The following is a 12,818-nucleotide window of genomic DNA, read 5'->3' as shown; positions in this document are numbered from 1 at the left end:
AATATACTTAACTTATGCTCTTAAGACACAGAATAGTAAAACCCTAAAAAAAAAATTACAAGGCCAACAATTGTAGTAAAATGTGCACTTATATTAAAGTGTAGCGAAGAAAGCAATGCATGGGTTTAATACTTAATGAATTATAAAGGGGCTTTGATCCAGAAGATGACACGGAGAGTCATAAAAACAAGTAACAAGGGTACCTCCATAATTGCGACACTTGACTTTAGCACAACCTAAAAAAGTAGTTTCATCCCATATAATCTGAGCATAATAAATACAATTAAAGGTACCATCAATGCAAGTGTTGGATTTATAGTCATAGTTTGTTTTTTGCATCAGCCATGCGTTCACAGCATCGACACCTGATAGAGATCCTTGATGATATGCACTGCTTCGACCATGTTTTTTATCAGTAAAAGTCGTATCATAAAATCCCTTCTTGCAATCAAAAATGTGTTTCTTCACAAACTTACGAGCAAGCGATGCAAGTTTTGGATCCCATTTCAGTGATTTAACCCCAACTTCTACACGTTCATCATTATGAATTTTAAGATAGTCTTTTGGAGAGTTTTGAGCTATTAAAAATAATGGAACTATATTTATAAAACTTATTATTACTATCCAAATCTTCAACAACATTTCCATTATCCAACTTCTTTAAAAAAGTTCTTTGACAATTGAAAATATTAAACATAAAAAATATTCAGCGCTATGTATAAAGATAAAACATGGTTACAATTAGTTGTACTTGAATATATACATAAAGGTATATTGATTAATGAGAGGATTGATAGCCAGTGATAAGTAAAAGTAATAATAAGAAGAAAATTTTTTATTTAATTTATAGTTAAAATTAATTTCTTTATTTATTTATTTTTTATTTCTTCTTTTATTCTTGTTCTTTCATTGAAATGAATGGCTAAAGTTTTTCTATAAAATTCAAAAATTGATTCCATAAAATATATGTAAAAAATATATATAATAATATAACGTCAATCACAAGACCAACGGAATAATGATCGAGCCAAGAGCCTATTCAAGTAATGCTAATGACAACCTTTGGTTGCGCTCTTCGATTGGGTCACTGGCTTTATTTGAATATAAATAAATTCATGCTTCAATTATTTATTCGTTGATCTAATATAATAATTAACACTCTTTTGAGGATTATTTAAAATTGAGTTATTTTTGGACTGAACATTAGGGCTGTTCGCGGTGCGGTTTGGATCGATTTTTGAGTAAAAAATTCATCCGATCCGAACATTAATTGTACTTGCGGTGCGGTTTGGATTGGATGACTTTTAGAAAAAAATCCGATCCGATCCGATCCAATTTCAAGCGGTTTGGATTGGATTGGATTTGCGGCTTTGTAAATTAAAAAAATCAAATACATATAACAAGTCGCAACATTAAATTTTAAATAATCAACAATGACATAACAAGTCTCAACAATATTTTAAGAAACCAACAATAACATAACAATAGAAATAAAATTATAAGTTAGTTAAAATAAATAAATAAATAATATTTTGGACATAAAATATTTATTAAATAATAATAATACATGAATAATATAAAGTTGTATAACAAATTGAACATGTTATAAGTATAATTGTAAATATAATAATAAAATAATAATATTATAGCACATTGTGCGGTTTGGATTGGATTGGATCGGTTATGGAAAGTAGATCCGAAATCCGATCCAATCCAGCGGTTTGCAAAAAATAGAATCCAATCAAATCCGAATTAATACGGTTTTAATTGGTTTTCGGTTTGGATTGGATTGGATAAGCGGTTTAATTTGGATCGGTTTGAATTTGAACACCCCTACTGAACATGAGATTTAAATTCTCTGACAGCGTTTGATTTCGGATGGTATTGAAATATCGTCGTACAATTTCCTCTTGAGAAAGTGGGAGTGATACTTGTAAGAGACTCTGATACTTAAGTTAATAAGGATTTAAACAGATTTTTTAGTAGATTGGGTTTAAAGTATACTTGAGAATGTTAGGGTATTTATAACCGTAGATGTAGAATCAATAACTAATTTTTGAGTAGTCCCACATTTGGCGGTGGATTAGTTACTTCCTTTTAGTAGAGAGTTTGTTGAGACATCCCTTCTAGATGGATAGGAGAGATAGTAGAAGTTAGTTACTTATTTAAATAAGTAGGGCTAAACTTACGTCGTAATGATGACCGACCTGTACGAGGTCGGGTAGGTGTTGGTCTAGGTGATATATGTAGATTGGGCTTGATTCATTTTGGGCCTGGCTATGTTGCTTGATTCATTTTGGATTTGGCTGTGTTTTGGGCCAAAATATGAACAATGCCTCTGCTTGAGACCGATTTTCATTAGGTCGGACTCAAGCATTTACAAGTCGAACTAATCTCTTGTGGTGTCAGTTGTAAGAACCACAATTAATTAACCGCTTAATTAAATAATTTAATTACCCAAAATAGATTCCAAAAATTTATAATATTAATTATAAAATTTAAATATGATATTTGGACTCAGTAGATTTTTCTGAGTTGGAAAATGTAATTTTCTGTGAAAAATTGCATAAAAATGCGTATCGGTAAATTAGCCAGCAGTACCGGCTTAAATTTGTTCGGTACTGTATGAGATCAGCAAAAACTGTAGAAAAATTTAGGAAAATAATTAAAGTTAAAAATCAGATACTAATTTTAAAAGTTTGGCCCAACAGGCTAAAAACACTAACGGGTTGGACCGAACCCAAGTTGGGCCCAAACCCAACACATAAAACCCTTCTTTAATGAGCATTCAGCTCATTCACTATACAAAACAACACAAACACAGTTGCACAAGTGAGAAGAGAGGGAGAAGAGAGTATCACTATTCGTTCTCCACTTCCGGTGGCCATAACTTGAGTTATGATACTCCGATTCGCATGCCGTCAGTAGTTACGCGAAGCTCTCGTCGAGCCCGTTAGTTTCATCTAACCAAAAAGGTAAGATTTTTGAAAATCTTTGCTCAGATTTCATCCCTAATAAATTCAAAATTTTAAGTTTGAATATTGAGTAGATTTTGTGTTTTCAATTGATTAGGTGGTATCTAAAGTTGGACTATTGGTGGTTTGTCCCCTAAACACCATCAGAAAAGGTAAGAAACTCTTTATCCTTGTGAAATTGTGTATTTAGAAATCCTAGGTATTGATTTGTGGTAAATTAATGTGTATAACTTGAAAATTTTGATTGTTGATGCTTGTTGGAGTTGATTGGTGGATTGGTTGATCCTTGGAGGCTTGATTTAAACTCAATTTAGTGTGTGGTACATATTGGAAATCGGCCAAGGTATGGTTTCAGTTTTCTCTATGTAATATGTAATATTTCTAGACACTTAGGCTAGTAGATTATAGGATAGGATTGAAATGAATATTTGATTGTTTGAATTGTGATTGTGTTATATGCATGTTGATAGAAGTTGAATAAATGGAATGGTTGAGATATAATTGTGGTGGAATGTTAATGTGATAATGAAAAATGATAAATGATGCTTGTATGAATGGATTATTATCGATGAATAAGGTTGTTTAGATTGATTGAAGAATTGGTGAATTGAATGATAAATAAGGTGTGAAAATGATGGAGAAAATGAACTGATAAGTGATGCAATATATAGATGTGGTTGAGTATGAAGGGTGAGTTTTGGTGTGACTTTGAAAGCTTATGAATTGGTTTTGGTTGTAAAGTTTTGAGATTTAGAGAACCTTGCTGAATTTATAAAACTTTATTTTTGATGAACTTTGGCGGATCATAACTTGATCCTTAAACCTTGAAATTTGATGATATTTGTTTTAAATTAAAGGTTATTTCAAGAGCTTTAAAATGATATAAAGTTTGAGAAAAATAGAGTTTTGTAGAGGAAGTTATGAACGTTTAAAGTTTGGTATTTAAAACTGAAATTCTGTAATTTGAAAAATTTTCAAAGTTCGGTGAGGGTTGCGTACGCGACACAGTGCACGCGATGCGATCATTCCATTTGGGTTGGGCATCTCGCGTACGGGGCACTGCATGCGTACACAAACTATCAGAATTTTGACCCTTGCGTATGCAAACACTTAACACGCGACGCGAGCAACCCATTCAGGTTGGGACACTCGCGTACGCGGGTAGGGGGTTGTATACGCGACCACCTATTTTCAACAGCATGCATATGCGAAACAGGGGATTGCTTACGCGAAACCCCTGTTTTGCTGAAAAAAATAATTTTTCTTCGTTTTCAAAAGTTCTCTAGCTTTCTAATTTTCTTTAAGTACCGTTTAAGAATACTATCTAGTAATTAGGTCCTATTATTACTAAAGATGAGTTAGTGACTTAATTTAGTGAATTTTTATATGAATTTAGAAGATGGAGACTTATGTTTTTGGAGTATTGAGGATGGATTAGTTGAGTGAGATGGAGGAGTACTGTAATGATGTTTAAGGTAACAAGTTGTGGAATTATGGACTTATGATGTTTGAAATGAGTCCAGGACTCGGGGTTAATGATGACTTTACTGAGTACTAAGAATAAATTCTGAAAAATTACTGATACTGTTGAGACGCTATGTGCTTGGGAAGGACGGTGGTTAATCCCGCTTGTCGAGGTCGCGACGGCAATGTAAGGACGATGGTTTATCCCGTTTACGTTGAGATGCGAGGTCTGTGGCTAAGTATCCCGCTCGCATCCTTTTGAGTCACAAGAGTGTGTCGGAAACTATATCCTGGTAAAGTGAGTCGGGCACTATATTCTTGGGAAAGTGAGCCGGGCACTATCCATGTGGGGTTCCCATTTATATTCGTGACCGAAAGGCGACATTCCCATGGGAATGTGCCTGGGTTGGCAGTTGAACTGACAATGTGATATCACAGCCAAATAGGACAGGCATTCATCATGTGCATATTCTATATGTTTTCTTGCTTTGTCGACTTGCATTGTTTGCTTAATTGTATAACATGCTTAATTGCTTCTTGACTTACTTGATATACATGATTATACTTGTGTTTTACTTGTATTGCTATTACTTGTGTTTTTCTACTGGGATTGAGGAGGTTTGGAAGACGGTGGCGATGAGATCACATGGTGGTTAGGCTAGCAAAGACTGTGGGACAGCGATGTAAATGTTAGACTAGAAATCCCCTAAGTTAGATGACCGATTTAAGGATTTATTTAATTGCTGTATAAGTTGAATCTTATGCTTGATGTGAAATTCTAGGATTGTCTCTGGTATCCCGGAGCCTTATATCTTACATTACTGGGCACTGTTAACATACTAAGAATCTCCGGTTCTTATACCATATTCTATTGTTGTTTTTCAGATGCAGGTCGTAACCCACCTCGGTGAGTTGCGTGATGGTGACAGAGCGGAGGATCCTTATCATCTTTTGGATATTTTGTTTTGGGTTAAACACAAAAAATGCTCCCGAATTATTCAAACGCTGACAGAAATGCACTCGAATTTTACTATCGACAAAAATACCTTTAAATAATTTAAAAACATAACAACAATACCCAACAGTAAATATATATTTTCAAAAAATGCCTTAGAGATTGAATTTTGATGTGATTTTTTATAAAAATAATTAAAAAATGAGATATTATTATTCTTAAAATGTGATAATTTTTTTCTAGGGTAAAAAACCCTAATAAGCCAAGGCAAGAAATGTGTAACGTAAATACGCCAAACTGAAAATCGTTTCAGCAATAAGCCAAACGTAATTTTTATGTAATTCGTGGTTCGAACTACGAACCAGGGTGGTTCGAACTACGAACCTTAGTAATTCGAACCAGGGTGGTTCGAATTAGGTGGAGAGGAACTTTCAATGTAATTCAAACCAATGTGGTTCGAACTACTACCTAAATTTTCTTCATAAATCGAACCAGGTAGGTTCGAACCTTGGCTGTACATAGTTCGAACCAGGGTGGTTCGAATTATAGAGAGAGTCCGGCCTCAGTAATTCGAACCGGGCTGGTTCGAATTACACAAACCATAATTCGAATCGGGCCGGTTCGAATTAGTGGGAGAGAGACCTCTATATAACCGTTCTAAGCGTGAGTTGGTCTCATTAGATGGAGTAAGATGGCTAGTGAGGAGAGTTTTGTTGTTCTGGTTCACCACAGAGGATCCATTAAGAGGAAAACTCGTTCCGGAGTGAAGTTCACAGATAAAGATCCTCTCTGTATTGTCGTGAATCCAACGACAAGCTATGATGACCTTGTTAGATCTGTGCTGATGAAACTTGGCCTGGAAGGTGCGAAGCGGGTTAAGAAGTTTTTCTATCGCATTCCAGTCACAATCCTGCACGATATGGTGAAGTATGATTGTCTCACGATTGGTAGTGATGAGGACCTGCAAGTAATGTTTCTTTGTCGGAGGCAGTTTCCGGAGGTGAGGACACCAGAATTGCTGGCAAAGCTGATTGATGTGGTGTCCAGCTCAGGGGGTTCGAACCGGAATACCACTAGTGTAGCCACGGCAGCTGGTTCCAGTTCCAGGGCTGCCGTGGCTTCTTCCTCCGTCCCAGTGTACGAGCCAGCGGTCCAACTTGTCGCCTCCCCGTCTTTTGCTGTTGATCTGAATGATGGCGTAGGCAACGAGGCAGGATCCTTTGATATTCTGCCGAACGCTTTAGAGGGCGTTCCACCGGTTGGCGTCGGAGACGGAGTCTTGGGTGATGTAGATGAGGACGACGTCGAGCCGGATACGATTGAGGATGACAACGGCGACGAGGTTGGAGCGACTGGTCCTGCATTGGCGGGCGGTGGTTCTAGCTCTGGCACACAGCAGTATCCACCACATTTTTCCTCGTTGGACTTGGACGCCATGAGGCATGAGGGAGTTTTAGGGCACGCTGTTGGATTCAGAGCTAGAGATGCGGAAGGGATTGCTGGTCTGACAGAGTTCCAGGTTGGTCAGCAATTCCAGGATAAAGACGAGGCCCTGTTAAGTGTGAAGAGTTACAGCATCCGGCGAGGGGTACAGTACAAGGTGCTGGAGTCCGATCACCGCAGGTATGTGGGCAAGTGTTCCGAGTTTGGGAATGGGTGCACATGGTTGATTCGACTGAGTCTCCGGAAGCGCAAGGGGGTTTGGGAGGTCAAACGGTACAACGGACCTCACACTTGCCTAGCCACATCCATCTCGAGCGACCACAGGAGTTTGGATTATCATGTGATTTCGGCGTTCATTATGCCAATGGTTAGGGCTGACGCATCCGTGAGCATAAAGGTGCTCCTAAATGCCACGGCAGCGCACTTTGGTTTTAGGCCGACTTACAGGAGGGTATGGATGGGAAAGCAGAAGGCTATTGCCCTCATCTACGGTGACTGGGATGAGTCATACAACGACATCCCTAGGTGGGTGTTGGGTGTCCAGCTGACGATGCCTGGAAGTGTTGCGGTCCTCAGGACGAGCCCGGTTCGAGTTGGAGGACAGGTGGACGAGTCTCAAGCGTATTTCCACAGACTTTTCTGGACTTTCCCTCCGTGCATCGAGGCATTCCGTCATTGCAAGCCGCTAGTCAGCATTGACGGCACACATCTGTATGGGAAGTATGGGGGAACGTTGCTCATCGCGATTGCACAGGACGGGAACTCCAACATTCTACCTGTCGCATTCGCCCTAGTGGAGGGTGAGAATGCAGAGTCCTGGACATTCTTTCTCTCGCACCTTCGAGAGCACGTGACCCCGCAGCCCGGTCTGCTGGTTATATCGGACAGGCACAACGGCATCAAGGCTGCGCTTGAGGCCCCTGACGGAGGTTGGTTACCGCCATCTGCGTACCGTGCATTCTGCATACGACACGTAGCGGCTAACTTTGCCCTTACCTTCAAGGGCAAAGACGCTATATATGGAACTCTGATAGGCACCCGCTCATGTAACGGCCGTCCACTGGCAACCCAGCTGGTATGCCACGTCCTGGAGTGTGATCGTGCACTCTCCGAACGGCATATGAAACGTGTGCATCTCGGGACGCTATCGCTCAACGAATGCACTGACAAGGGCCTCGTCTAGCCGGAACCATCGGTCGTTCAACCTTGCAAGATGGTATAGACCTGCCATCTGCAAGTACGGAACGTATCTGTCATTAAGTCGCATGCTCTGCTGCCGCCGCATGCTCCTAATGCATCGCTGGGGCTGCGCATGAAATGAACCGCATAGTTAGAACCAGCTTAAAAACCAACCACAAACGTAAGCTACACGATAAATCATCAACAAACCATTCTGCTAAGTAAAACCGCATAACATTACATGAAAGATAAGCAACTGGAAAACAAACCCATAAACCGCAAAACTAAACCGCTAACATAAACCAGCTTAACGAGATCCACTAACAAGAAACAACTTAACTAAACCGGTTTACATAAAATAGGTAGCGTAAAACAACTACCATCAAACAAGTCAAACAAATCACCAACATAAAACCACTAACGAAAACCACCTACCCTAAACCACTCACGTAAACCGCTTGCATAAACCACTCACAAAAACCGGTAACATAAACCACCAACATAAACCACTAACAGAAACCACTAACTTAAACCACTAACATAAACCACTACCCTAAACCACCAACCTAAACCACTAACATAAACCACTAACTTAAACCACTAACTTAAACCGCTAACTTAAACCGCTAACATAAACCACCAACATAATCCCCTCACATAAACCACCTACATAAACCACTAACATAAACCACCATCTAACCCACATGCAAAACCACTAAGTCACAAATACCGCTAGAATAAAAAAAAATTCCGTACTAACCTCGTCGTTGATGACCCCGGCTATATGAGCGACTCCGTCCAAGCGATATAACCGTGCCGGATCGTCCCCATCAGCAGAGTATTCCGTTCAGGTCTTCCTCGGAGAGAATCTGGGTCGTTTTCTCTGAGATTTGGTGGGGTAGGAGGAAGGAAAAATAGTTCGAATGAGGGTGATTCGAACTCCTTATATAGCCGAATCACTCCTAATTCGAACCAGCTTGGTTCGATTTATGAAGGAGCACACCAAGGGTAATTCGAACCAGCTTGGTTCGAATTACAAACGTTGCACAATTGGCTATAGTTCAAACTAGGTTAGTTCGAATTACGTTGGGTAGTAGTTCGAACCACATTGGTTCGAATTACATTGAAAGTTCCTCTCCACCTAATTCGAACCACCCTGGTACGAATTACATAAAAATTACGTTTGGCTTATTGCTGAAACGATTTTCAGTTTGGCGTATTTACGTTACACATTTCTTGCCTTGGCTTATTAGGATTTTTTACCCTTTTTTCTAAGTATATATTTTTTTATGATTTTTTAAAAGTATTATTAATTGTTAACAAAAAAATTACAAATAAAATATATACACAACGAAAAATCACCAAATTTTAAGGATACTAATATCTCATTTTATTAATCATTCTTGAAAAAAATTGTATCAAAATTTAATCTCTAATATATTTTTTGATAAATACATATTTAATGTTAGATAATCTTGCAAAAAAACTAACATTAAATATGTATTTCTCAAAATATACATTAGAGATTGAATTTTGATGCAATTTTTTGCAAGCATAATTAAAAAAATAAGATATTATTATTCTTAAAATTTGGTAATTTTTTGTTAATTATATATTATTTTGTAATTTTTTAAAAATATTATTGGTTGTTAACAAAAATAATTATAAAAAAATTATATACTTAACAAAAAATCACCAATTTTTATGTATAATAATATATTATTTTTATAATCATGCTTGAAAAAAATTGCATCAAAATTTAATCTCTAAGGTATTTTTTGAAAATATATATTTACTGTTAGGTATTGTTGTTGTGTTTTTAAATTATTTGAAGGCATTTTTGTCGATAATAAAATTTGGGTGTATTTTTGTCAGCATTTGAATAATTCGAGAGTGTTTTGGTGGTTAACCCTTTTGTTTTAGTACTCTCGCTTTTGTATCTATATTTGCCTTAAAGGCTAACTTTGAGAGAGATATTGTATATGCTGTTTTAACTTTCCGAACTCTGTTATGTTTGTATATAATTAGTCGGCCTAAACTCTGCGGGCTGAGGCTAGTATTTTTTGACTATTATACTCGTATATCTATATATGCCTTGTTATCCTTTATGACTGTATCTATATCTTGTGCCTTTAAGCTTGTAGCTTCGTGTGAACGTTTTGCGCTTTTGTAACTCTGTTTTTGAGCTTATTTCTTCATCGGGCTTCTAGAATTACTATCTCTTTCTATATATATTATTGTATAAGCCTTATAATTGTCGTGATCTTTAATTATCCTTTACTTTACGACATGAGGTAAGGCTTAGGCTAATTAGGGTGTTACATCGGTGCATCACATTGGGTATACCGCCTTTCGAAGGCTTAGGTCGGTACTCGATATATTTTTTATTAACCCGAAACGTTGCGTCTTTTGTAATCATTTACACGTTTTTGAACGGTTACTTGGGTAATCGTGCTCGTCATAAACGAAGGGGATGAATTTATCATTATGCTCCTTGAATCTTATAAATACTCAACCCTTTTCTTTCTTTCTTCTTTTTGCTTCTTCTGAATCGTTTTCTCTTCATTTTCTCTCAAAGCTTTCACTTTCTTTGTTGTGACCCTTTTGCTTTCAAGATTTCTCCATCTTAAAATTCTTGCTTTGGATTCCCGCTCGTGCTTTTTTGAGAAATTTGGATCGTTTGTGTGTTTGTTGTTACGTGTGTTCTTTCATTTGGCACTCATTCAAGGTTAGTCTTCCATCTTTCATTTTGTTTTCTGTATCTTTGTAATGTGCTTTTGGTATCATCATTTTTTATGTTTGTGTGAAGAAATGGTAATGGTTTCTTGTTGATGTTCCTTTGTTTGGCATTTCTTCGTTCTTTTTCTTTTCTTAATAAATTTATTCCTTTGCTATAAATTTGTATGTTGAATATGGGGTTTGACTCTGTGGTGCCCCAAATGGTGTCATTTTTTGTCTCTTGAGAAGAGCGCCATGTCAATCTTTGGTAATGTGGTTTGTTTGCTAGGTTCACAAGAGGTTTTAAGAATTATGAAAGGCTTTTGTGTTTTTGAAGATGACCTGACCTCTTGCGGACTAATTTGAATGTCATGTGTTGTTGTACCTAATTTTTTGACTTGTAGTGATGATTTTCTTTTGCTATATTGAAGGTTTAGCTTTATTTCTTGCTTAGTAGTACTCATAATGTCTTCTAAGGTTCCAACCAACTTAGACTGGGTAGATATTACTGTGCTTTCTGCTGTCGCTGTAATTGATAATGAGTATGCCAAAACATTTCATAGACAATATAGGCTGTATAGAGATTGGGGAGATGAGGATAAGTATGAGATTGTAGTTGCTGATCCTGAAGAGCAAATCTATTTTCCTCGACTTGACAAGTCGGAACGTCATTTCATTTAGATGTATGAATGCTTTTTTACTAGGTTGGGGGTGAGTCTCCCTTTTTTTCCCTGATTTTGAATATGAAATTCTCCATCTTTGCAAAGTTGCTCCTTCTCAACTCCATCCCAATTCTTGGGGCTTTCTGAAAATTTACCAGCTGATATGCCGAGAACTCGTCCTTCCCTTAACCTCCAAAGTTTTCTTTTATTTATTTCAACTTACTAAACCATTCAGTTCTAAGAAACAGGGTTGGATCTCCTTTGGAGTTGTTCAAGGAAGGAAAGTATTTTCCATTTTTAATGATTCTTTTCATGATTTCAAAGATTATTTTAGTCTATACTGGGAGGAAGTCCCCACTATCATTAAATACAATCTTAAAGATTTAGACGAGGTAGAGGAGTGTGTAGTGGCCTTGTTCCAAGAGTATTGGGGCCGAGCTCCTAACCTTGATACCAAAAAGTTTCTGATAGGAAAGCCGAGCTACATGCATACTGAGATAGGTAGTTCTTTCTTTGCATTTTGTAGATACCTTTTTGTTGGTACTTATTATGTTTATGTAATCCGACTTTGATGTTTGGTTTTTCAACAAGGATGACTAGTGTGTCGAATACTCTGAAAACTCTCTGTCAAGCAAAAAAGAATGCTGCTGCCCGAGTTATTCAATTGAAAGAGGCTGGTAAATCAGGTGACCTCTCATCCCCCTCCAAGTCGGACTTGGATCCTTCTTTCTCAGTTAAGACTCTTCCTGATCCTACTCCTCCTCCTCTTATTGCTCCTATTGGATCTCATATTCAAACTTCCCCCTGTTCTTCCTTTTCTTGAGGCAAAATTGAAGAAACATAAGACTTTCAAGTCTAGAAGTGTGTATGAACAAGGTTTTGATGCAGTGGATTTTAGCGAGAAACACGTCCTTCTCCACAGTTTTATTAGCCTGGACGATATTTTTATAAAAAACCATCTTCAAGTATTGGCCCAAGGTGGGATAAGGATGTCAAGTGTTTGCTCGGCTTTATTGAGACAGCTTAAGGAGACTCCGCTTGTGCTATTTAGCAAACTTTGACTGACCTGAAGGCTGAAGTGGCATCTTTGCGAAAGTCTAAACAAGAGTTGGAGAAGGATAAGGAAACTTTCATTACCGACCTTTCAAAACTTCGGGAGAGGATGAAACATGCTGAAGCTACCTGTGTCATGGAAGAAGGTCTAAAGAAGAAGGTTGAAGAGAGTTATACTCGAGTCTTTGGGGAGAAACTAGATTTAGTGGATAAGGTCTCCATATTGAAGGAAGAGTATGCAAATTTGGAGGAGACGATTTCCTAGGGAATGGACAAAATGACCAAGAACTTGAAGTCTCAGTTCTGGGTTATTGCTCCCGATGCGGATCTCTCTCTTGTTAATTCTGACACAATAATGGTTGATGGAAA

General features: G+C 37.7%; 1 protein-coding gene across 1 annotated transcript; it reads left to right on the top strand.

Annotated features, from left to right (window-relative positions):
* The first annotated feature begins 6,313 nt into the window (after nt 1-6,313).
* On the top strand, nt 6,314-11,415 carry LOC148573078 (uncharacterized). The gene is made up of 3 exons (XM_088505661.1): nt 6,314-6,834; nt 7,210-7,458; nt 11,166-11,415. The coding sequence occupies exons 1-3, from the start codon at nt 6,314-6,316 to the stop codon at nt 11,413-11,415; spliced, it is 1,020 nt and encodes a 339-aa protein (XP_088361787.1).
* The last annotated feature ends 1,403 nt before the right edge of the window (nt 11,416-12,818 follow it).

Source organism: Arachis ipaensis, chromosome B2 (assembly GCF_059453495.1).
Source record: "Arachis ipaensis isolate K30076 ecotype BB chromosome B2, ASM5945349v1, whole genome shotgun sequence".
Lineage (NCBI taxonomy): Eukaryota > Viridiplantae > Streptophyta > Magnoliopsida > Fabales > Fabaceae > Arachis > Arachis ipaensis.
The sequence above is the reverse complement of the archived record's forward strand: the minus strand, read 5'-3'. Positions and strand labels throughout refer to the sequence as shown.